Below are 26,599 nucleotides of genomic sequence, written 5' to 3'. Positions count from 1 at the left end.
TACCACTAATAGTAGAAAAAGTAAATTTCCTATCAGTGGTTCTTACAGTAACCTTAATATATTTATTACAAAAGTCAGAAGAATTACACTCTGTATTTTGAGAGGGCAGTGATGCTACATTTTTTTTTTTTTTGAAATATCACATCATAATATAGTGGTTAGGAAAGCAGAAACTGAAGATCCTCTGCCTAAATTCGGATTCTGGTGTTGCAATTTTCTCATCTATAGAACAGAAAGAATAGTAACACCATACCTTCTAGGTTTGTTATGATTATTAAATGAATTAAAATATTAAGTTACTTCAGTACCCTTGGATCAGAATATGCATTATATAAGTAATAAACAAAATGATGTGCAGATAAGTTACCTAGAAAAATTTGTTTAAGAAAATGTTTCTTATCTATATACCTATATATGTAGGTAGGCCAAATACATTCTGTTCTTTTTGCAGCATTAATTTAATCTAGGTGCTTCAGTTCAACAATGAATGTTTATTAGTAAGCACCCACAGTATGTATCAGTTTCTGAAGTTGTAAAAGTCATATCTGAAATAGTTTCTATTTGTTGTATCATTCCCTAACCCAGTGATCAAATATTTCTTAATCAACTGTTTGTGTATGACCTTGTGCTAGGGAATGTAGACGATATGAAAAGAATGAAAACGTGTTGGTCTTGAGGAGCTTTTCAATTCAGTAAATTAGATATAGATGCAATACAGCAGATGACTAACACATGTGGAAGGTGAATCCTTCCAGCTTAAACAGGAAAAATAGTGACAATTTTAATGTTTCCTCAGTGCTTGGGAGGATAAAGGACAATTGAATCTTACAAAAATCCTGTGAAATAAAAATATGATTGCTATTCCCATTTAATAGTTGTGGGAATGACAAATCAGAAATTGTAAGGTAACTTTTCAAATTACATAGCCTACGGTTGACAAAACTCAGAACTGTATTGAGACTGATTTGGTTCCAAAGCAAATCCTTTTTTGTCTACTTCATATATAAAAGGATGACAGAAATAAAATCAATTTCAACTTCTATTAGAGCATCCTTTTTGTCTTAACCTCTGTTATGTCTTATTGGTTGATCTTTAGTGATTGGAGAGTACTGACTACTTAGGTCTCGCTTCAGTAAATGAATATATTATATGAAACCAACCATGATGTAATTAATGTTGCTCATTGTACAATAACAAAACAAGAACTGAAATTAAATTCTTCTGATGTACTATTATGGTAGAGTATCTTATTTCCTAGAAACCTTGAGAAAACATTAAAACCAATGAGCTCAGTATTAACTTTACCATTTTATTATGTTTGTTAAAGAATAGATAAATTTAAATAATCACTTAAATATGTTGGTGAAGAAATGTAAAAATAAAGTTTCCAAAGAGAACTTAAATAATTTCTAAATATCCAGACTGGCCAAATACTTGATTCTGTCCTTCCTTTCTGCATTATCATTATAATCTGAACAGTTTATTTATCCCAACAATAGATGTTTTTTATGAAGCATCTACAATACATTGCATGTCATGATTTATTAGACATAAATATCTACATCATAATGAGATGTAGTTTGTGTTCTGGGAATGTAGCAGAAAAATATATCAGCTCTACTTTAAGGTACTAAGGACTTAGCATAATATCAAAGGAGTTGACATTTGTATGGGGACTTTAAGAAATAGAGTATCTTGGGGCATCTGGGTGGCTCAATCAGTTGAGCATTTGCCTTTGGCTCAGTTCATGATCCCAGAGCCGTTGGGATTGAGCATCAGGCTCCCTGCTCAGTAGGGAGCCTGCTTTTCCCTCTCCCTTTGCCTGCCACTCCTCCTGCTTGTGCTCTCTCTCTGTGAAATGAATTAAAAAAAAAAAAAAACCTTAAAAAACAAAACAAAACAAAAAAATGGAGTGTCTCCCCAAGTAAAGATAGTAAGAGAAGGCATTTTTGGGACAATATAACACAAAATGAAAGTCCATGCTGTGCTCTGGAATTCCATTCCTGAGTGTATATACAATGGATTCCTTCTTTTTTGACTATGACATATCTTCAACCGTGTCAACTGATTTATCCTTATAAAGCATACATTTCACCATATTTCTTTTTTTCCATTAAGAGAAAAATAACCTCCAGTTAAATTAATAATGAAATCCAGTTTTAGAATTGCAACCAAGATAATATTAGCTCTGGAATTTTAGAAAATTTTTCTTTGTATTAAAGAGCTGACTTGTTGTAACTTCTGAGACGTCCTAGGTCTGGTCTGTATATTGATGTGGTGATAGTTATATCATCATCATCATCGTCATCGTCATTATCAACTACTACTAATTAAAGAACTCTACTCTCTGCCAGGCGTTGTAGTTGGAATTTTACATCAATTATCCCATTTAATCTTCACCTCAGTCTTCCAGGTTTGTTATCACACTTTTGGCAAATAAGGAACTCGACAGACAGTGATTACATAGTTGTCTTGAGTCAAATCACTATTAAGTTAGGACATATGTATTTCAATTTAGGATTGTTAGATTTTAAAACCATCATACATCTTGGAAGTGGCTGTGGAAAGAACACTGAAACTGAACGTAGAAGTCTTGGTCAAATTTAACTTTTGCCTTTTAACTGGGTACTTGCCACAGTTCTGTTCCGTTTGACAAGCAATTTAATAATGATTGAAACTGTCTTTTTTTTTTCCTCTCTCTCATCTCATTTTTTTTCCTTCTCTCTCTCTCTCTTTCTAAGATTTGTTTATTTGAAGGGGGGGGAGGGGCAGAAGGAGAAGGAGTGAGAAACTCAAACAGACTCCACACTGAGCCCAGCATGGGCCTAGATCTCAGAATCCTGAGATCAGACCTGAGCCAAAACCAAGAGTTAGTCGCTGTAGTGGACTGTGCCACCCAGGTTCCCCTCCTTCTCTTTTGAATTCTTTTTTTTTTTCTCCCCCCAAGATAAGGATCCAAATTCATATAGTCATTCTTTATAGGGCAGGTTTCCTGGATTCTACAACGAGACCAGGGAAGAAGGAACTGTGGCTATTACTTCTTTTAATCCTGACATTTTGCTTCCTTGCCTGGATGACATTAGAGTTTTTACTGAGGTCATCATGTCACATGGTTGACTTATATAAACTTTCAGTCAAGTAAACTAATCACCCTGGAACCACCTGGACAAAAGCAGTGGGAGAGAGTCAAAAAAAGATTCTTCAATTTTATAAGGCCCTCACCTGCCAAACCAAACTCCCAAGGCTGTTTGTACCTACAAGATATTTGTCATGTAATAGGCTCCTATTTATGATTATCCTCATCGTTGATATTTATAATTCCACTGTCAGTCACATTTTAACATTTTAGTATAAGACTTTAAAAAACTATAATTTCTTGCCAATGATCACTAATAAATGTGTAATTTATATTTGTTTTTATTCTAACTTTCTCCAAAGATACCAAGGTGTACAGAGGATTATCAGGAGTGTAAGCACTTTAAGGCACTGCCTGTGTTCCTTTAATATGGGTCACCATAAGACTCCCTGCTTCTTAGGAAAGGGAATATAGGACAGGTTCAAGACCAAAGGCCATACTAATAATTATTATGACATTTTTGGTCACACAATCACATAGGTAAGGATGATTGTAAAAGCAGCTGTCAAGATAATCCTTCTGGACTATGCAAGTTCTATGCAGATTTTAGTTGACATCAGTGTACTAACCTCAGGGCTATGCAGGGACACAGAGTACCAACAGTGGTCTTATTCAGAGAGATGGAAGAAATATAAATGAGAGAGATAATCTTCATGAGTTACAAATTTCACAAGAAGATTTGTTCTCCATACTTGAAGTGATCTTGGAAAACATGACTCCCCTGTTAAATAGTCACCCAAGTTACAGACATTTCATAGCAATAGAAAACTCAGCCTAACTCATGTGATGTATCATTATTTAATATTTAATGATTTTAGCTGAAAGAAATAATGTAGCAGTTTTGTAGCAAGTTTAAATGTAGCAAATTTAAATGCCTATGGTGAAAGAAATTGACTTCTGGGACTCCGTATTACAACTGATATTCAGAAAAATATGAATAAAGAAAACCAAGAATCTGCATGAATTTCTTTTACTCTTTTTGATTATCACTATCTTTCTGAAATTAATCAATATACATTTTGTTAATGGCTTTTCACGTCACTCATTAATACTCTGCTGAATTACATAACCTAGTTTGACTAGAGGGTTTCAAGTAGACAATTTTCCTAGCAAAAGTCCTAAGCTAGGCCTGCCCTGAATACAAGTATACAACTAATCTGAAAGGAAGGGCTTGTCTTGTTGTATAAACAAAATGGTGATAAAGTACTTCCTGAAATTTAACAGGTTGCATACTTAGCTATTTTGCAGATGGGGTTACTGGCAAAGAACTGCCAGTGTGCTTTATCCAAGCACCATCAGGAACACAGACAGTTGAGCAGGATGGGTTTATTAATCATTATAGCAAGGGAATACACACACCATGGGAAACTGTTGCGTATTTCAGTAGGAGGGTGTCCTAAAGATACTGCTGAGGATTTGGCTTTGCTTGGGTAACCTTAGAAAGGGTCTAAGGAAGTAGAGATTCACTTTGGATTGGGTGTTGTCGGGAAGTGTGGGCAACTCCAGAGTTGTCTATCTCAACAGATCTTACTTACAGGGAGAATAGTGTAGAGAGAGGATAAAGTTATAATTAGTAAGGCAGTAACAGTCACTCATTTAGCAAGAGAGGAGGATATTTTTTATTTCGTAGTTTGTACAGTGACTTGAAAGCACATGTTTTATGAGATTGTTAATATCCAACAGAACAGTATGCCTTAGCTGTAAGTCAGAGTAGTAGGTAATATTGAGACCAAGATCAAGTCAGGTAAGTTCTGGATGTTAGGACTATCTTGTCTTTTCTTTCTCCCCTCCTTCCCTCCTTGTCTCTCTCTCTCCCTTCCTTCCTTTCTTCCTTCCTTCCCTCTCTCCCTCCCTCTCTCTTTCTTTCTCTTTCTCTCCTCTCTTAATGGAAAAACAAAAACAAAAACAAAAATACAAAAAAAAAAAAAAAAGCCCTGCTAGCCTGGCACTCTTGGGATTGGTGTTAAGAACTCATTATAAGGCAATAGAACTCATTATGCTCTTAAGAACTCTTAAGAACTCAATAGGGCAATAGAGGTCTTGCTCCATCAACCTCACTAAGATGTGAGAACAAAAAAGTCTTAAACCATATCATGCCATATTTACCAAATTCATTTTAGGCAGCAGGCACAAAAACTGTCATACAAGGGACTCCTGTATGCTTAGGAAACCCTTGCAATCTCAGTCTTCAGACTCACTAAGCTCCTTACAGGAGAGGTTCTTACTGAGAAGAACACAGTGAGGTAAAGCACGGCTCAGAAAACCTTTTCTGTGAAGGCCTGATGGTAGATATATAAGGTTTTTTGGACTATGTGGTCTCTCTAACAACAACTGATCTCTGCTGCTGAAGTCCCCAAAGAAGCCAGAAGATGAGCTGTGTTCCAATATAACTTTATTTAGAAAACAGTCAGGGGTCCTTTTTCTGGCCTGTGGATTGTAGTTTTTAGAACCCTGACAAGGAGGCCAGATGAGCCTCTGGTCATATGGGGCAACTTCCTCTGTGAAAAGAAATGATACAGAACCAAACAGATCTCACAAGGGCTTTAGGACTCATGGACTTTCTTTCTTTTTTATTTTTAGATCTTTTTTAAAGATTTACTTATTTATTTAAGAGAGAGAGAGTGAATGGGGGGAGGGACAAAGGGAGAGGGAAAGAGAATCCACAAGCAGATTGTGCTGAGCACAGAGCTGGATAAGGGGCTCCATCGCAGGACCCTGAGACCATGACCTAGGCCAAAACCTAGAGTCAGATGGTAACTGCCTGAGCTCCCAGGCTTTCCTCTTTTTTTTTTTTTTTTTTTTTTTAAGGTTTGTTTATTTATTTTAGAGAAAGCATACCAGAGAGTGAGCAGGGGGAGGAGCAGAGGGAGAGAGTCAAGCTGACTCTGCACCGAGCACAGGAGCCTGATATGGGGGTGGATCCCACAACCCCAGACCAGGACCTGAGCTGAAACCAACAGCGGGCCCTCAGTCAACCTGACCAGTACCACCCAGGCGCCCCAGGGCTCATGCGATTTCTACCTGGCATATGAATATCTTATGGTAATTAATGAAGTATCTTATGTAGATTTTTATCCCCAAATCTGCAGTGAGTCCACAGCTGTCCCTACAATGTTGATTCTTGTTTAAGGTAATTCAAATTCTAACTAATCACTCCCAGGGTTTATACAAAAGTTAACTTATCTGTGATTCAGACTATTTTTACCAAAGTACTTTAAATTACATTCAGATGATTTGTCTATTAGGCTTTTCTTTGTTAGGATAGAAATTTACTCTGATACTTTAAGTATTAGATATTGAATGTGGAGATACATGTATTGATAAGAAAGACACACAGGGGGTTTATGGGAGGACCAAGAACCATACTACATTCCTACATTCCGTCTTTAGGAAGGTTGTTTGGAATGGAATGTCATGCAGGATGACGCTACAGGAAGTGCTCAATTTCTGTTTTGTTTTCGCTATCTTTTTTTGTGTTTTTTAAAGATTTTATTTATTTATTTGACAGAGAGAGAGATCACAAGTAGGCAGAGAGGCAGGCAGAGAGACAGGGGGAAGCAGGCTCTCCACCAAGCAAGAGAGCCTGACATAGGGCTAGATCCCAGGACCCTTAGATCATGACCTGAACTGAAGGCAGAGTCTTAACCCACTGAGACACCCAGGCACTTCTCCCTCTCTTTTACTATGACTCAATTCTGCTCTTTCTCTGATCCACTGCTTTATCTATTCAGTACCTATCCTTTTGCCTTCAAAACTTTATATCAGTCATAGGTTTTTCTTACGCATACTTTCGGCTTTCTCCTAACCTTGGCTCTGTCATTGCCTCTCCCTTTCAGGTATTTCCAAGGGTGTTCCTGCTTCCAAATATTTAGTTCTCCATACAGTTCCCATTCAAATTCTCCAGAGAGAGAGTTAATTGACAAAACATGAAATTGTGGTGAAAGAACTGTTCTGCTCATGTCTGTTTAAGATTTTGTTTATTTAGAGAGAGAGAGAGTGAGAGAGAGAATGAGAGGGGAGAAGGTCTAAGGGAGAAGCAGACTCCCTATAGAGCAGGGAGCCTGATGTGGGACTGGATCCTGGGACTCCGGGATCATGACCTGAGCCCAAGGCAGTCGCTTAACCAACTGAGCCACCGAGGCGCCCTCTTGTTTGTTTTTTAAACACAAGTTTTTTCAGGGGTGGAGGCTCTATATAGTATAATGTTGTCTTTTTTCCCATATTAACTTGACATTAACATCTTACATATTAATATACCAAATTACAATTCCATGGATGAGTGAGAGATTGAGCGAGTGAGTAAATGAATGAACTAAAAGTTGAAGCTATGAGAGTATTAACTTTCATTATCACAGGAGTGCTGACAATTTTTAATTTAAAATTATTTGGGAGTCCAAAAGAAAAGCAGCAAAGCTTTATTCATTTGAGACCTCATTAAATGCCAGAAACGGAGCTTGGTATATTTTCATGTTCCCTTACTGAATATCCACAAAGCCCTCTAAGGCTGATATTATCTAGAGTTTTTCACTTGAGGAAATTGAAGCTAAAAGTGTGTAGCTTTTTTAGTATACTTCACTAGTTAATTGTGGGACTGGACAGTCTCTCCAAGGCTATATAATTCCTAAACTTTCTGTTGTACCGTGTTGCCCCAAAAGCCAGAACAGTGGCAGGAACAGGGATTTATGGGGTGAGTTTCCAAGAATTGACCTTGAGAGAGGGCAGTTATCAAGGGGAATCATCAACAAGACACATCAAGAAGTGGCATAGTGATCAGAATGTATTTCTGATCAAACTGACTCCTTTCAGTTTTGCATGTTGGTGCCTCTGCCTATCCTTACTGACAGGAAGTAATCACAGCTCGTTTTTCAGTGTCAGGTAGGTAGAGGTAAATCCTATGGTTTTATTCCCAAAACCAGAGACAATTGTATGGCAGATGATAGATTTTTGCCATTTCACTTACGCTTCTGTATCTCACACTTAGCCCAGTCCCCTCAAGCTGCCCTGTGGATTTCCAAGCACTCTGCTTAGACTTCTTTCCAGGGCTCTGCTCTCCTCCAATGACTTAGGAAATTCCCTTGCCCTTTATATTTCCCTTTGGTGCAGGCACGGGAGGAAAGGCCATTCCCATTACTGAGAATCTAGTCCTACTAACATTACTGTAATTGCTTTTTAGGAATGACTGATTGCATGCACTCAGGGGACATTTGCAATATAAAAGGAGAGTTTATCAATCCAAATAGCAAATTACTTGGGAGTGTTAGGAACTTGTTTGCAGGTAGCATTTCCAGGGTCACTTGACCTCCTTCAACCATCTCACTCCCGTAGCTCCTAGTACAAAACATAAGTCACTGGATTGGGACTACATTGGTGGGAAACTGCCCTTTCCCACCTAAGAGTGTGGAATATCTTACCATAAGAGGCTGACTTTAGGGACAAATATGGTTATATCTAGGGGTGAAAACATGAATAATAGTCAGGCTGAGGAAATTGCAGGACTGGAGAACATTTGTAAAAGGAGAATTTGCCATCAGTGCATTTGCAAGAGACCTTCTAAGTGAGGGATCCCGCCCCGGATATATTTACCTACTTTCTTCATAACAGTGATTTTTAACTATTCGCTGCTTTTTCAACTGTCTGAATCCTTTTATCTTTATAGAGCGTATCTCCTCCCACCCTGAAGCTGACAAACACAGTCCTGATCTAATTTAATACCTACGTTAGAGTACGTTTTAGATAGCATATCACCAAGTCCATGAACAGCTATGCTAATGTATGAAGTAACTCAGCACTGCTCGAAACACATTGCTGTTGCCAACACCATAAAATCCCATTTACTTTTGCTTAAAAGTGTTTGATATTGAATTTGTTTTCCCCTGGACTGTAATTAACAACATTCTCAACTGCTTACAAGATTCAATTGACTGGCAATATTAATCACACAACACAGAGAAACTGGCTATTGTATTTGATTTTTTTCCCTTATGTGTTCTTGGCATCTAATCACTGATTAAAACTAAGGAAATGGCTCTTTTCACCATGCTCAATGGACATTTATTTTCTTGGTTTGTTTGGTCTATAAAGATCCCCCCCTTCCCATCATGTTGGATCTTGCTTCTAAATTTCTATAGACATGGAATAAAACCAAGAAACAGTATTTCTTGTTAAGAGGAACAGTTTATTCCAGATAATTAAATCCAAGAATGTTCAAAGAAAACACAGCAAGGAGCATAAATTAGGTCCCATCAAGGGATGTAGGTCGTTCCTCATGAATGGATACTGACAAAACAATTTTATGGGAAGCTTTGAAAAGTCATTAATAGTTTTGAAACTTTTGAAAACTAGCACATTTTGTAGAAGAAAGCAACAAGGCTTAGTTTTGTGTTTTTAAAATGTCCTTCAGACATTCACGAATGTTTCATCTTTATATTTGACTATATTTTGGGGCTTGCATCTAAGATTTCTGCACCGATACTCTTATGAAATCTAGGGTAGATATTTTTTTTTTCCCCTCACATTTGCCCAAATATCATTTGGAGAAACAAAGAAAACAGTGTAAATATCAAAACAAAATTAGTTTAGAAAAACAAAAATTATCTTTCCAATGACTATAGAACCTCTTTGTTACTCATAAATGTTACATAGAACTGTACTGTGTTAACAGCACCAGAATCAGACTCTAAACTCCAGGAAGACAATGACGGTTTATTTTATTCACTGATTTTACCTTCTTCCTTAGAACTGGAGAATAATAAATAAATCAGGGAACAAAAATAATTTAGGAATTCCAACTTAAATTAACTTGCTCCCTGATTTATATATTTATTAGGTTGAAATTCCTAAATCATTTTGCATAGCAGTTTGCTACTTGCATTTGAAAATTGACTAACAAAATTAAAACTTAGGAAATGGAAGAATAATAAAGATGATTAAGAGGATGGACTCCAAAAGCAGGTGGTTTGGGTTTGAGTCTTATGTCTGACAGTCCCTGGCTAGGTGACTAGTCTCATAGCCTTTCTTCATTTGTAAATTGAGGAAAATAATTTTACCTTTGTATACCTTTTTTATACCTTTACAAAGGTATAAAAAATTATACCTTTGTAATTATATAATTACAGAGTGATTACAATGTTTGAAAAGTGACCAATATAGAGTAATTACTTTGTTAGAGATGTGGTGAATATTATTGTCATTAGTGTATGATTCTGTACTCTTTAGGTATAAAGACTCCTGTCAATATACTGATGTCATAATGTTTCTAGAAGCCACGTGACAACCTTAACACATTTAGACTGGTTTTAAATCTGCAAATAAAGGAAGAAAAAATATATATATCTCTTGCAATTGTATATCTAGTTATGAGTTTGCCTATCTCCCTAGCCACCTTATTTATCACTATACCACCCACCCCCATCACAATTCCTTTCTAACACACCTAATACACACACACACACACACACACATACACTTATGACTAAGTGATACTGGCACACATAGATACACACTTATATTATGATCCCATATCCTGAACTACTTGCAGTTTTCAGATTTCTCTGAGCTTTCTTGTCTCTACCTACATGTCTTTCAATTTGCTGGACCTTCTTCATGACACATCTCCATTTGCTGGTTTTCATGTTGCAGATCTCAGGCTATGTACTCTGACCCCGATTATATCAGGATGATGCAGATTTAACACTTTGTATGTAGCTACATTATGTTCCTACCATGACTTTGTTTTTATAGGCTGTAAATTACATGAGAAAAGAGACTGTGTCTCTGTATTTTCATCTTCTAGCAGCCTGTCTACCGTAGTACTGGCATGTAAAAAGTGTTATATAAACATCTGCCTAAAAACACCTTCTCCCCTCTCTCTCTCCCTCCCTTATCTCCTTACCTCCTTAGTTCCTTCCATTTTTTTTCCTTTCTTCCTCTTATAAATGGACTCAATACAACAATTAAGTGCAATAAAAAAATGAAACCAAATATATGAAATATATGAAATATATTAGTGTTTACTAACATTAATCTTTTCTTCTATAATATTTAAAACCTACTTAAATCTGGGCCTTATTAAAGGACAAATGAGGAGCCCAGAGCCCCAATAAAAGTAGATATTACATGTTAAGCATTACCATTGAGCCATATTAAAAACGTGTTTGTTTTTGTGTACATTCAGAAGGAAGAAAAAGGAAGCAGAATTGTATGTTCTGTATCTCAGATGTGTGAAACTTTCTCTTGGAACTTAAAACACCTGTAATACAGTATTTCTTGCTTTACATCAGATTATTCTAAGTGGAATCTTGTTCACTTAAAATGTTCTGGTGATATGAGCTACAGGGTACAATTAGGTGAGAACATCTTGTGCATTTCCTTATGAGTTTCATTTCTGTACTCCTTACTTGAGCAATAACTTTTTGTGTTTTCTTTAAGGATGAGATAGCTGTAGTGCAAAATAGTAGGCAATGTAGGATTATTTGCAAATCTGAAGAATTGTGAAAAGTGTATGTGTTATACAGACATGCATGCATACTTCTTGAGAATTATTCTCCTTTCAAGTTGATATTTGTCAAATCATAAAATAAATTAAATACATTCGTCCATTGAAAGTCACCTTGGTTCTTTCCACAGTTTGGCAACCGTGGCCATTGCTGCTATGAACATTGGGGTAGAGATGGCTCTTCTTTTGCTACATCAGTATCTTTGGGGCAAATACCCAGTAGTGCAATTGCAGGGTCAGAGGGTAGCTCTATTTTTAATTTCTTAAGGAATCTCCACACTGTTTTCCAAAGTGTCTGCACTAACTTGCATTCTCACCAACAGTGTAAGAGGGTTCCCCTTTCTCCACATCCTCTCCAACACTTGTTGTTTCCTGTCTTGTTGATTTTGACCATGCTAACTGGTGTAAGATGATATCTCAATGTGGTTTTGATTTGAATCTCCCTGATGGCTAGTGATGATGAACATTTTTTCATGTGTCTGTTAGCCATTGGTATGTCTTCTTTGGAGAAGTATCTGTTCATGTCTTCTACCCATTTTTTAATGTGGTTATCTGTTTTGTGTATGTTGAGTTTGAGGAGTTCTTTATAGATCTTGGATATCAGCCCTTCGTCTGTAGTGTCATGTGTGAATATCTTCTCCCATTCCGTGGGTTGCCTCTTTGTTTTGTCGACTGTTTCCTTTGCTGTGCAGAAGCTTTTGATCTTGATGAAGTCCCAAAAGTTCATTTCCACTTTTGTTTCCTTTGCCTTTGGAGACACAAGTCAAGCAGAGAGAGTCAGTTATCATATGGTTTCACTTACTTGTGGAGCATAAGGAATAACATGGAGGACATGGGGAGATGGAGAGGAGAAGTGAGTTGGGGGAAATTGGAGAGGGAGACAAACCATGAGAGGCTGTGGACTCTGAGAAACAAACTGAGGGTTTGGAGGTAGGGGGGTGGGAGGTTGGGTGAGCTTGGTGGTGGGTATTAAGGAGGGCATGTATTGCACGGAGCATTGGGTGTGGTACATAAAAAATGAATTCTGGAATAATGAAAAGAAATAAACAAAAAACAGAAACAAAAACAAGAGCAAATAAAAAATTAATTAAATACAGGGGATTATCATATTTTATTAGTTAAAGTGCATATATCATTTAGTGGCTTGTTTAATATATAATGAAGGAGGTGAATTTCAACCATACTTTTTTGTTTTTTCTTTTGATTTTGATGGATATATTTTAATGCAATTTCCTGAATATCAACTCAATTCAGTACATACTCTTACATGTTAAGTGTCAGATTTTATTTTAGTCTCTTTTGTGTGGACTTGATATAACTATGGTAATTTGGTCCTTGTTGGTAGGGTGCTAAAAAGGTGTAAAATAGTAATCTACATTATTAAAAATTATAAATTTAAAGTTTTTAATTTTTGGCTGCTGGTATCTGAAGTCACCCTTTTCTGACTTCCTAATTATATACTTTATCTATTAGAGTGCTAATGGGAAAAAAGTCTCACAGTGAGACATGAGTTTAATTAATTAGCAGACACCTCATAAAAGCAGCTTGAGCTGTTTTAAAGAATTGTTTATTCTGTAGATTTCTTATTGTGGAAGAGTCTATTAGCAGTCATGTAGATTATAATTTTTGTATTGGTTCCTATCATGTGTAATTTAAGAGTGATTTAAAGTTTCCTATTGTGTGTAGTTTATTATAATTAAAGCTATAAAATGCACAAGTCTTTTTAAGATTACCTGTGTCATAAAATTTTACTGTGATTTATTTTAATGTAAGTTTTAATGTGCAAACTCATTTTCCCATGGTTACATTTGTTGATAGTTCTTACTTTTTGACAACTATAGTCTAAGGGAAGAGAGAATGAACTGATGTGTGTCCTAAATCACAAGCACATTAGAAAAAAAGCAGAGAGAGTTAATTATCATATGGTTTCAGTTATTTGTGGAGCATAAGGAATAACACTGAAGATATTAGGAGAAGGAAAGGAAAAGTGAATTGGGGGAAATAGGGGGAGACGAAGCATGAGAGACTGTGGACTCTGAGAAACAAACTGAGGGTTTTGGAGGGGAGGGAGGTGGGGGGTTAGGTGAGCCTGGTGGAGGGTATTAAGGAGGGCACATATTGCATAGAGCACTGGGTGTGGTGCATAAACAATGAATCTTGGAACATTGAAAAAATAAAATTAAAAAAGGAGCAAAATATTGTTACTGATTTTATCTCTGTCATAAGGAAAAATATTATTGTAATGTAATTTTTTACAACTACCAAATTAGCTAAAAATTTTCAGACATTTAGCATTGTGGTATTTTATTATTCATTAGATTCACACCATTTTATCAGAAAAAAACTGCAAACAGATGCATGAAGTTTAGGAAACGTGTCTAACTGCATCTCCCATATTACAGCAATCAATGTTGTGCAAGGTGTATGGTCCACGGATGGATGCTGGTCCACAAACTGTGTGCAGGAGGTACAGAAAGAGGGAGTAAGGATTGAAACAAATGCCCTAGCAATCTGAGAGGAAAAAAAAAATTATGCTAACTTCAATAGTATTGAATTTATGCTCGTATTTTATGTGTCTGTTTTTATTTCATCTTTCAAGTAATTCCTCTAACTGTCTTTTGTAAAAGACAGTTAGAGGAATTACTTGAAAGGTTTGTTCCATAGCAGATTTGGAAAAATAGAACAGATTCTTTACCACAGATAGTTTTTGAAGCATTGCTATGTAGTACATTCATACAGAGTGAGGTTTACCGGATCCTGAAATTAAAGAACGAATGAGATTTGAAATTCCTTTTCTTGAAAATGTTGACACTAGAATAAGGAAGTGTCAAATGAGGAAAAGAGTTTCCAGACCCCACTGTGGTTTAACACCTCTCAGAGGGGCCCCCAGGGATCCCCATACCTGATATTTGGGCTGGGCTTAGGGACTTACTTCCAAGAAATAACAGTACAACAGTGATGGGCTGCCATTCCGAAGTTAGCCTTAAAATTGCCACCTTCTCTAGTAGACATCTTCTCTCGCTGAAGCTCTTGGTCCAAAAGTTAGGAAAGAAAGAAAACTTGGCAAAGAACTATGTGAAAGATCAAATGATCTTCCCTTGGTCAGACCTTTGGAAGAGAAGCAGCCCTGGTTGGCATCCTAAAGGCAGCCTTATGAGAGATTCGTGACCTTTGGAAACTGTTGCAAAAAACAGACACTAAATGTTGGCATAATTTAGTACCCATAGACCCTTAATATGCCCCTCTTTGAAAAAAAGGGAGGAGGTAATCTCCTCTTTTACCAGTGGGCAGGGAGTCAGGTGGATTCCTGGGGACTGTTTTTTAGCCACCATTTTCCATATAATTTTTTACTACTGACTCTAACTCTCTGGTATATTGGGCTATTTTTTTTTTTTTTAAACTACTAGGTTGACTTTTTGGTGGTATTGTTACATCAGTGTTTTTTAAGACATCTGAAATCTAAAACTTAAATATCAGGACAAACCCCAAGACATATGCATTACACTAAATTTTTACATTGAACAAAGCCAGTTTTTTTTTTAAAGTTTTCTGTCTCTGTAATCCTGAAAAGGAAAGAGAAGATAATACTCACAAAGCAAAGCTGGTAAAGCCAGAATAAATCGTACTTTAGGTCCAAGATTTTGCAAACCAGTGAGCTGTGAATGTAAACATTCTTACTATAGATAATAGCATCTATGCATTAGACTCTCCATGTATATATGATGAAATAAATGATAACAATAGCCAAAAACAAATTTAAAAAATGCCTTCAAAACAAAAATGAAAATTCGAAGTGAGCAAAACAGCTTCCAGTTTGTGTTTAAAAATAGATATTTAAAAAAATAGATATTTTCAAAAAGGTATTCACAGATATTTTCAAAAAGGTATCCTTTATCCATGATAAAGGACCTAGATGAAGTAACTGGAGTCAATTTATAGATATTGTTTCTACTACTTAGTCTGAAGAGCTTATTTTTTCTGTGAAAGAGAAAAAAAAGCACAGAAGTATACTCTTGACTCAATAAAAATGAAGTAACTAACATATTTTGTTTCTTAATATAACACATTCTAAAAGTAATAGTTTGCTTTCATTTATGATTAACTTTATTTTGCACAATATTTAGCTTATATTTTGAATAGTACTACATTGTCATTGACTATATATGCTAAAGATTTATATCAGACTGATAATATGTGTTTAACATTTTTACATTATATAAATTTATTTTTATTTACATTTGGTATGGTGAACAATTCTCATATTTGTACTACATTCAATATTTAGGTAAGTAGTTTTTTAATCACAAATTATGAATACTTAGAAAGTGCTGTTATAGATACCAAAAGAATATGAAGTAAATAAGGAATGTTAATATTTTATATGTATATTATTGGCTACTATTTTACTATTAATATTTTACTATTTTGCTCCAGTAAGTACAATTAACTGTAGTTTCAGTTTACTAATCTGAGAAGTGTTCTAGAATTAGAAGCACTTTTATAATACCTACAGGTATTTTTTTACTTTATTCCTTGGTTTCCACTTTATTTTTTTTTAAACTTGCTTGATTTTTCTTTATATTTTTTAATATTTTATTTATTTATTTGACAGAGAGAGAGAATCACAATAGGCAGAGAGGCAGGCAGAGGGAAAAGAGGAAACAGGCTCCCCACTGAGCGGAAAGCCCTGACATTGGGCTCAATTCCAGGACCCTGAGACCATGATCTGAGCCAAAGGCAGAGGCTCAACCCACTGAGCCCCCCAGGTGCCCCTTGGTTTCCACTTTAATCGAGAATCATGATGTCATATAGAAAACACATTTGCAACCTGTTCCTAAAACATATTTTTAATATAACGTATCTAAAGATTTTGAGAATCATATTCTTACTTGCTTCCGAATTATATATCTTGATTTCTTGTGCTGAAAATATGGACCACTCACCTTTTGATTTTATCCAAAGCTAGATGATATATTTATGATCAGAAGGAGGAAATGAAATACTTGGAAAATTTATAAGCATTGAGATTTGAGGAATGAGTCACACAGATCCAGAACATTAAACACCATAAACACTTTTGTTCCTTCAAAAAATTTTGTTTCCCTTGCGGAAATAGGTATCCTATTAAATATTGTTTTCTTGTTTTTATTTTTATCTGTTTTTATTTTTAAAGATTTTTTTTTATTTATGTGACAGAGACAGAGATCACAAGTTGGCAGAACAGCAGGCAGAGTGAGAGGGAGAAACAGGCTTGCTGCTCAGCAGAGAACCTGATTTGGGGCTCGTTCCCAGGACCCTGAGATCATGACCTGAGCCGAAGGCAAAGGCTTAACCCACTGAGCCACCCAGGCGCCCCTGTTTTCTCATTTCTTTTCTTTCTTTTATTTTTTTTTAAGATTTTATTTATTTATTTGACAGACAGAGATCACAAGTAGGCAGAGAGGCAGACAGAGAGAGAGGAGGAAGCAGGCTCCCTGCTGAGCAGAGAGCCCTATGCAGGGCTTGATCCCAGGACCCTGGGATCGTGACCTGAGCTGAAGGCAGAGGCTTTAACCCACTGAGCCACCCAGGTGCCTCTGTTTTCTCATTTTTAAATAAATGTTCTTTTATGGGCGGCAGCACAGTATAGAATAGTAGTACAGGGGTCTTTCTCAGCAGAAGACCAGCTTGGCAGGACTTCCCACTTCTTGGCCTCTGGTCTCAGTCGTAACTACTCCTCTCTGCTGTGGGAGGCACCTGAGCAGGTGTAGACAATGTGTCAAAAGATGGTTGTGGCTGTGTTCCACTAACGCTTCAGTTATAAAACAGAGGTGGAGCCTGGCCCATGTGCCTTAGTTGCTGATTTGTGGTATGGGGAAATGTTTAAGCATACAGGCTCTGGGCCCTGCTTCCGGGGTTCAAATCCCACCTCTATTTCTAACCTGCTATGTAAGCTTGAGTAGATTACTAAGTCTCTCTGCTTCATTTTCCTCATTTGTAAAATAGGAGTGATGTTAGAAACACTTACCCCTTACAGATGCTCAGAATAAAGTGCTTTGAACAGCTCCTGGTACAGGGTAAGAGAGCAGTGACTTTAAGCCACTGTTTTACTCAATCTTTTATGTGTGTTAGTTAGTGTCCTTATACTTATAATGAAGATTCCCAGTATTTAAAAGCCCTTATTTTTTACTTATTAGGACAAAGTATTTTTTTTTTTGCATCTTCCCTGATATTAATGAATTACGAGTTTTGTGCATCAAGGAGGGAGTTTAACTTCAGTTTGCAGAGATTTTCAGAGACAGTTGAGGAATTTGCTCAATGGCACTGCCCTTTCACACAATTCATTTTATTTATATGTTTAATCTGTGGTGAGTCAGGGAGCATAAAGTGTTTTCTAAAAAATAAAGGACTCACCAAAGTGTTATAAATGAATTCTTTCAGGGTCCTATGACATCACTTAGAAAAATGAGTGGTACTTGGGTAATAAATGCGACATTTGGGGCCTGAAGCAGATAGTTTGTCTCAATAGATAATTCCTTTATATTTAGACAAAGCTTACTTACTCTATCTTATGATCTAATCATGTGTTAAGTGTTTCTGTACAGGGAGGTTTCCCCTTATTTGAAATATACTGGCTTAACTATTAGACAAGGCATTCTTCCTATCATATGGTGAAATGTGTGAATGAGTTTGTCATAATATATAGCATATTTCCAAAAAAAAAAAAAAAAGCAGATTTCCATTGCTATTTTTTAGCTTATAGAACTAGCAGTGCATCATGATTTGGCTTAGCTATTGAAACACAGTAAGCAATAAGAGTTCCTGCCAGGGAAATTCTGCAGTTTTGTATAAGAGGGTTTGGGCAACATAATCACAAAATACAGAAATCCTAGGAAATTTATCTTTCTCCTCCTTGGCACAGATTCACATGATTGTCATTATAGTGTCTTTACTTCTGTGGACATATAAAAAGGCTGACAAAGTTTTTGTCAATAAGTGGAGCGATCACTTATTATACTCCCCTCTCTTTGATTCTAGAGATTGGAATAAAAAAACAAAATTGTTGTCAAAAGGTTAAAAGTTAGGGATCTTCCTGTCTTTTGTATTTCCCCTAAATATCAACCTTTTGCTGATCTACTTGCTCCTTGGGAATAAATGGAATCCTTCAGCATGGGACTTTTGGCCCAGGCTCTCCTCCCATGAAGAGGACTAGGGGCCAGAAACACTCTCTCTAATTCCGATGTGTTTGTGTCCTCTGAGCCCGAATTTCTCCAACTGCAGGCATTTCTTGCAGTTGTTTTCTAAATCCCAGGTTGGCTTATTTTTTATCTAAATTGAAGCTTGAGAACAACCAATATTCACACAAAGCTTTTGAGACAAAAGAAATTGTGCCTGAATGAACACTTATGTGAAAATACTTTTATCTCTTACTCTGGCAAAATTCCTAAGGTTTAATGAGGTGAAACAATTTTCAGAAGAAAAAAAAAAAAACCTAGTGATGTGAGAACAAAAAGAAAAATATCTAAAAATAGTTAATAGGCTAACTAATTTGCTTTTCTAAATTATGTCAGATCCCCACAATGGCCAGACATTGACATTGCTCTTATCCAAAGAATTAGGTTCATGGTTTACATTATAATTTTTTAGGTTGCTATGGCCCCAAACTAACCCAACATGAGTGTGTTACTCTATTTTTCCCCAAGATTTATATTTCTTATTTGTAAAGCAATCTTAAAATATGGCATACTTCAAATAATATCAAAATGGTTACTTTTTAAATTAAGTTTTTAATTTTAATTCTAATATGCTTAACATACAGTGCTATAATAGTGTCAATATAGTGTACAATATAGTGATTCAAGTCTATACATTTCTCAGTGCTTATCATGATATACACTCTAAATCCCTTTCACCTATTTCCCCCATCCACCTCCCCTCTGGTGACCATCAGTTTGTTCTCTGTGGTTAAGAATCTGTTTCTTGGTTTGTCTTTCTCTCTCCCTTTTTTTTGTCCCATTGTTCATTTGTTTCATTGTTTCTTAGTTCATTTGTTTAAATTCTACATATAAGTAAAATTGTATATTTGTCTTTCTCTTATTGACTTATTTTGCTTCACATTATACTCTCTAGCTCCATCCATGTTGTTGCAAATGGCAAGATTTCATTCCTTTTTTTATAACTGATTAGTATTCCATTGTGTATATATACTACATCTTCTTTATCCATTCATCTATTAATGGACATTTGGGTTGCTTCCATTATTAGGCGTGGGTAATACTGCAATAAAATTGTAGGTAATACTGCAATAAAATAGAGGTACATATATCTTTTCAAATTTGTGGTTTTATATTATTTGGGTGAATACCCAGTAGCACAATTACTGGATTGTAGGGTAGTTCTATTTTTAAATCTTTCTCCAGTGGCTGCACCAGTTTGCATTTCCACCAACAGTGCATGAGGGTGCTCTTTTCTTCACATCTTTGCCAACACTTGTTTTTTTATGTTTTTGACTTTAGCCATTTGACAGGTGTGATGATTGTGTTATTCTGAAGGAAGTTATTTAAATATGGTTAAGACTATATTCTACCTCTGTCTAACTATGCATCATTTATCTATCTACTCCACTTAATTCCTGCTCATCTGTACAGATGCTGGGTATTTCAAACACTGTGTGTTGCATCACACATATTGCTTTCACATTGTTGAGCTTCAGTGCTAATGATGTGAGTCTCAGATCTATTCCTTCCTTTACTTCAGTTTGATATTTATATGGATGTAGGCACTGTGGCAGAGAAAACTTACCATGTCTTCTTGGGGGATGTTACTGATAGCTCTGCTACTTCATAAGGGTCTACGGTGGTAGCAGAAAACTTGCCTTCTTGCATTAACTCAATCATAAATGGTAGGTTTTTTAAAAAAAAAAAGTTCACTACAGCTAATGTTTGATATTTTGGAGGGCATTCCTTTCAAAAATGTTATGAGGAGTTCATAGTTCTTTTCTAAGCAACCAGAAAAACTAAAGAACTTTGTTAGCAGTAATGAAAGGTTGTCCAATGGTGATGTTGCTCAGAGATACTAACAGAGATAAACCTGGTGCTTCCAATTAGCAAGTATGTTTCAGCAGCTCCTTTATGTCAAATATTGTGTGGATATTTACATTTTTTATAACTAATCCCCACAGCACCTTTGTCAGTAAGGCAGGCGATTTTTTCCCCCAACTTTAGTCACAGGATCTGAGGTTTACATCATTTTCCTCCTCTCTTTCTTTCTTTCTTTTTCTTTCTTTCCTTCCTTCCTTCTTTCTTTCTTTCTTTCTTAGATTTTATTTATTTGAGAGAGAGAGAGAGTGAGTGAGCAAACATGGGCAGCAGAGAGGGTCAGAGAGAGGGAGAAGCAGACTCCCCATAGAGCAGGAAGCCTGATGTGGAACTCATCCCAGGACCCTGAGATCATGATCTGAGCTGAAGGTAGATGGCTAACTGACTGAGCCACCCAGAAGCTCCCAGTTTATATCATTTTCTAAAGTAATACAGCTAATAAGTGGTAAAGTCAGACTTAAATTTAAGTCTCGTGTCTCTAAATATACCACTCATTCTCATTGTCTAGTTTTAGTTTAGTTTAGTTTTGTGTTTTTTCTTGTTTCGATATGCTTCAAGGAGAACTTCAAACTCCTCTCCATGCTTTGAATGAGTACAAGTCATCATCCCCACACAGTTGAAATGTACTTAAAAAAAAAAAAAAACTTATTAAATGAGCGTATTATGACGTTCAGCCAAAGTTTTGAGACTTGGAGTGGAGGAATTTAATTTGAAAGCTTAATTTTCCAAGGATTCTATAGTTATATAATTTTTTTAAGATTTTTATTTATTCATTTGAGAGAGAGAGAGGGCACAAGAAGATCAGAGAGGCAGAAGAGAAAGCAGACTCTCTGCTGAGCAGGAGCCTGATGTGGGACTCGATTCCAGGAACCTGGGATCACAACCTGAGCCGAAGGCCGATGCCCAACCATCTGAGCCACCCAGGAGACCCTCATTCTATAATTTTTTTACAAAGATATTTTTTTTTTAAGATTTTATTTATTTATTTGACAGACAGAGATCACAAGCAGGCAGAGAGGAAGGCAGAGAGAGAGAGGGAAGCAGGCTCCCTGCCGAGCAGAGAGCATGTGGGGCTCGATGCCAGGACCCTGGGATCATGACCTGAGCCGAAGGCAGAGGCTTTAACCCATTGAGCCACCCAGGCGCCCCTACAAAGATATTTTTTAAAAGAGCCTAAGCAGGGACGCCTGGGTGGTTCAGTTGGTTAAGCAGCTGCCTTCGGCTCAGGTCATGATCCCAGCATCCTGGGATTGAGTCCCACATCGGGCTCCTTGCTCATCAGGGAGCCTGCTTCTCCCTCTGCCTGCCATTCTGTCTGCCTGTGCTTGCTCTCTCTCCCTCTCTCTCTCTCTGACAAATAAATAAATAAAATCTTTAAAAAAAAAAAAAGAGCCTAAGCAATCAGTATTTATTTAATGATCCAGTGGTGTTATCGTCCCTTCATCTGATCCTAGATAATTTATTGCATAACCTGTCAGTGTAGACTGTCACAAATGCCACTGTCTTAACATAACCCTATCCCAACCTAAATGCAAGATGGACAGAGATGATTTCTGAAGTTTTTCTTTTGTTTTTTCTTCTTTTTCTTTCATCTGAAATTGCTAAGGTGGGAATATAGAAGGTGATGATGAGTGATTAGTCACAATAAAGAAGAGCTTTTGCAACAATTTAAAATTTTTGAATAAGTTAGTTAGGAAGTGTATTTATTTCCATAATTAAAAGGTGCTACATTTTCCTTTTTGTCAAACGGGGGTTTTAGCAAAGAGGTTAGAAAGAAGGTTAAAAGAATCTCCACCTGGGGTGCCTGGGTGGCTCAGTGGGTTAAAGCCTCTGCCTTCAGCTCTGGTCATGATCCCAGGGTCCTGGGATCGAGCCCCACATCGGGCTCTCTGCTCAGCCAGAGACCTGCTTCCCTTCCTCTCTCTTTGCCTGCTTGTGATCTCTGTCTATCAAGTAAATAAATGAATCTTAAAAAAAAAAAAAAAATTTAAAATTTAAAAGAATCTCCACCTAACCTTTTTAGATTCCTGGGTTCTTAGATTTCCAATGCATTGACTTTAGTGGGTTTAAGAGTATGGAGTTTAGAAATGTTTAGTCAAGGAGCCTCACCATGATGTACCACTCTTTCTTATTATAGTGAAAATAGCTTATTAATTTCAACAGTTAAATGTGTTTTATTGACCATAAAATATGATATAGCTTATTAATTTGAACAGTTAAATCTATTTTATCTACCATAAAATATATATGTGTAGTTTGTCTACAAGGCTTGTAAGGTGGTAAAACAGTAAACACAATTGAGTTGGTCAATGTGTTTGGCTTTTTAAAAAATCTTTTAAGTACACATTGCCCCACCTTAGTGTTGTATAGTCATGTTTATTAAATGTACATATAGTAAGTATATTGTAATTATTCTTTTCCATATTTAATATTTAAATTTTAGGCAAGTTTTTAATTAGGTGTGCATTTTTTTTCAAGCTTCCAATTGCATTTTGATGAACTCCTTAGATATTCAATTATCATGTGGCAGATTTGCATAAAGTCTATTTATACTATGTGGGCTAAAGCAGACTCACTTGGTATTTTTGCTGCTTTATTGATTTACTATTGAAATGTATTAGTGGAAAATGAAGTTGTATAACTGGAAATTGGTAAGATACTTTTGTAGCTTATTAGCTTAGGGTAATTATCTGCATGTTCTATTACATATTGAATTGCAATTGAAAGTATTGTTTTATAATATTTAGGTGAAGTGACAACCAAATATAATTAAATTGTTAAACATTGACTTGCAATGAAAATGAACACACTTACTGAAAAACATGTCTATAACATGTAAATGTGTTCCCTTTTGATAACTATTGTTTTTCTCTTGTTCCTTTTTTTATTTTTTATTTATTTATTTATTTTATAATTTGCTGCTTGCCATTACAGGAAGTAGAGGTTTGTATTCAGCTTCTGTATTTCATATTTTATTCTAGATTTTATAAGAGTCTTTACAATTTAATTACTCATATACACTCAATTCACATTCTTTTCCTCCTCAGGATGATTATTTCCACACTTGGAGTCCAGGAAAAGCCTTCGACCAGGGTAAGAATCTAATTGTTTTAAAATAAAAAATCTTTACATATTTATAATCACTATATGTTCAGCATGATATTTATTGTTGGTTAGATTCTTAAAATACTAAGTAGAAGAGCATCCTTAGGTAATGGAAAAGTTTGTACAATAATTTATTTCATTACAGAATAGTGTAAGTCAGTAACAAGTGAATTAGATATCATGATTATGTCAGAAGGTCTTTTATTTTTAGATACGTAGCTTAGATTACTGATTTGGGCCTCTGAACTTTATCCTGCCCATTTTTGTTAGCTGATCCAAATCTCTTCATCCAGTTTTGTAATACACTCAAGTGCATTCAGTAGGACATAGATTCATTTGTGCAAAATTTCAAAACAAATGACTTTGCAGTCTGTGTTTCAGTTAATAAGAGCTTTCATTTAAAACAGCATAGCCTGATAATTCTACTCAGCTCAGGTCTTAGTAAGACCCAAAAGGAAAGTCCTATATAATATGAAGGTTTCACCTCCATACCCAGTTTGTACTTCTGGTTATGTACTTGAGAAGGAGAAGCAGGAAAGATGCATGGGAAAGGAAGATGTGAAATGGAAGCTTCAAGTGCAATGCAATCATAATTATATAAGTAATTAAACAGATTTGTTTGCTAAATTCTACATTATTAGAATCAGAGACTCATCCTTTTTAAGTCTGGTACAAAAGAAGTTTCTACTTTACATTAACTATAATAACCTTACAACAGATATTACTTCCTGAAGTAGGACCATTTAAAAACAGAAATCATTTTTAAGAATTAGTTGTAATATGTTATTAAGAGAATCTTAGGGAATTTTGGTATGTCCCCAAATCTTAGGGAATTTTGGTATGTCCCCAACACTGATATTTGCCTTCAGTCTGAAACAGTCATTCACATCCAATCCTTCTTTTACTATTAATTTTTTCTGCTATACATCATGTGATTTCACTGTGATTACCCAGAGTGTTTATTTGTGGAATCTGCATTTTACAATTCTAAAAAAGTATTTTTTATTTCACTAATAATATAAGTCAAGCCAAATGTACTAAAAAACAGGCAATAAAAAAACAATGACATACAGACTGAGATATATTTGCAAACTTCCTTGGGAAATGAATTTTTATGATGGAATCATAAACCTTGAAAAAAAACAGAATTATCTGTGAAATGGATGTTAACACTTAAATTTGCCATACTTAGTACACATCCAATTGCAATGAAGATGGTTTGGGTTTTGTGTGTGTGTGTCTGTGTGTGATAATTTGTTGAACTACAATTTATTTCCTGTTGAAAAAATGAAGAAAAAAAAAAAAAAAAGTTTGCTATAAGGAGGTTTCCAAGCCCTGGTAAGAGTGACTTAGTTTAATTTTCAAAGAGGTTTTTAACCTACTAATTTGTCAAAAATATCATATTTATCAAAGAGAAGCTCATGACATAATAATAGCTAATAGTTAGAATGCCCTATATTCCCTCACTATTCTAAGTATTCAACATATGAGTTTACAATAACCTGTCAAGTAGATGACAATAACCCTGTCAAGTAGATGAGGAAGGTGAAGCACTTAAGCTTAAATTCCTACTCAAGGTCATGTTCCTGTAAAGTGGCAGAGTCAGAATTTGGATCCAGGCAATCTGACCCCGGAGCGCCATTTCCTAAATACTATGTGACACTCTTGCTCATATAATAGCATTAAAACAAAATGATGTATTAGTGGTATTTTGAAGTTTCTGTTTTAAAAATAAATGTTTGTTTGAGTGAACGTTAGAGATAGAGCTAGTAGCTGTGCTTCTATATTTTAAATAATATTTTGTAGATTGTCAGACCCAAGGTTTTAGTTGATTGAACATACGCAGTTGATAAACATGTATGGGAAAGTTTAGTATCAAAAGAAAAAAAAGGAAAATGGAAAAAAAATAGACTGAGATGCATGTATTTGTTTTGTATTTGTTTTGGCTTTGAGTTATATTATCTAGCCCATTGGTAGACCATACTGAGGAGTGAGAAAAATTATCCTGTTCTCATCTAACCTTGAATAACATAGACAATGTGCATCACTTGGATAGAAGAGACTTGAGATAAGCTGATTTCTAATGCTTCTTGGTTTTTTTTATGATGAAAGAATCTTCTGTTAGGTACTATTTTCAAATCTGATTACAGTAATCTATAACTAGAAGTATTTATAATTTTTAATATATTTTCATGCTATATGGACAGCCATATCACATATTAGTATACATTGATTTTCTGCAGTTTCTTTTTGGGGGATCTTTGCATATTTCTTGAAAAGAATGAAGAAAAAGTTGCCTTGGTTTTACATTTTTTTAGCATTATGTTTTTTATGCTAATACTTATACCATTTTTACCACATACATTTTAAATTATATCTTGCTTTCTTTTCCACACAATGGTCCTCGAAATATGCAGAAATTAAAGGACTACTAATGAAAAAAGTAATGTTTCATGACAGAAATGGTGCAGTTTCTCATTGCCAAACCCTTTCTACATGTATGCATAAATGTGCACATGCATACATATATAAGCATATACATAATTTGCACATGCATAGACACACATATTTGCACGTATAAGCTTTCTTCTAGTTAAAACTCACTGATTGTTGAGATAAAGTTTATATAACTTGTGGTTTAACTGTGACAAATTTTTCATCTTGTGAGTTTCTTTTCATAAATCAAAATGTTTCTACGTTGTTTTTGTTTTTTTGGTTTACCAGTAAAATAGTAAGAGTTTTGGGGAAATATAGTAGTTTCAAGTAAATTTCAGTAAAACCATTTTA

At 35.6% G+C, this 26,599-nt stretch overlaps 1 protein-coding gene across 4 annotated transcripts in view; it reads left to right on the top strand.

Annotated features, from left to right (window-relative positions):
- The window catches only part of LOC111156516 (SPARC/osteonectin, cwcv and kazal like domains proteoglycan 3), a 476,005-nt gene that overhangs the window by 134,130 nt on the left and 315,276 nt on the right, over positions 1 to 26,599 (top strand). For 2 of the 4 annotated variants that reach the window (XM_022517482.1, XM_022517474.1), the window contains exon 2: positions 23,755 to 23,800. The exons of 1 other annotated variant lie outside the window; for it this stretch is intronic. In XM_022517482.1, coding sequence (XP_022373190.1) covers positions 23,755 to 23,800 — 46 coding nt within the window. Of the gene's footprint in view, positions 1 to 23,641; positions 23,651 to 23,754; positions 23,801 to 26,599 lie in introns of all 4 variants that reach the window. One more of the 4 variants, XM_022517464.1, reaches the window with a different exon arrangement.

This window comes from Enhydra lutris, unplaced genomic scaffold (assembly GCF_002288905.1).
Source record: "Enhydra lutris kenyoni isolate GAN:26980312 unplaced genomic scaffold, ASM228890v2 scaffoldscaffold3, whole genome shotgun sequence".
In the NCBI taxonomy this organism is placed as follows: domain Eukaryota; kingdom Metazoa; phylum Chordata; class Mammalia; order Carnivora; family Mustelidae; genus Enhydra; species Enhydra lutris.
This window is presented reverse-complemented; position numbering and strand designations above follow the sequence as displayed.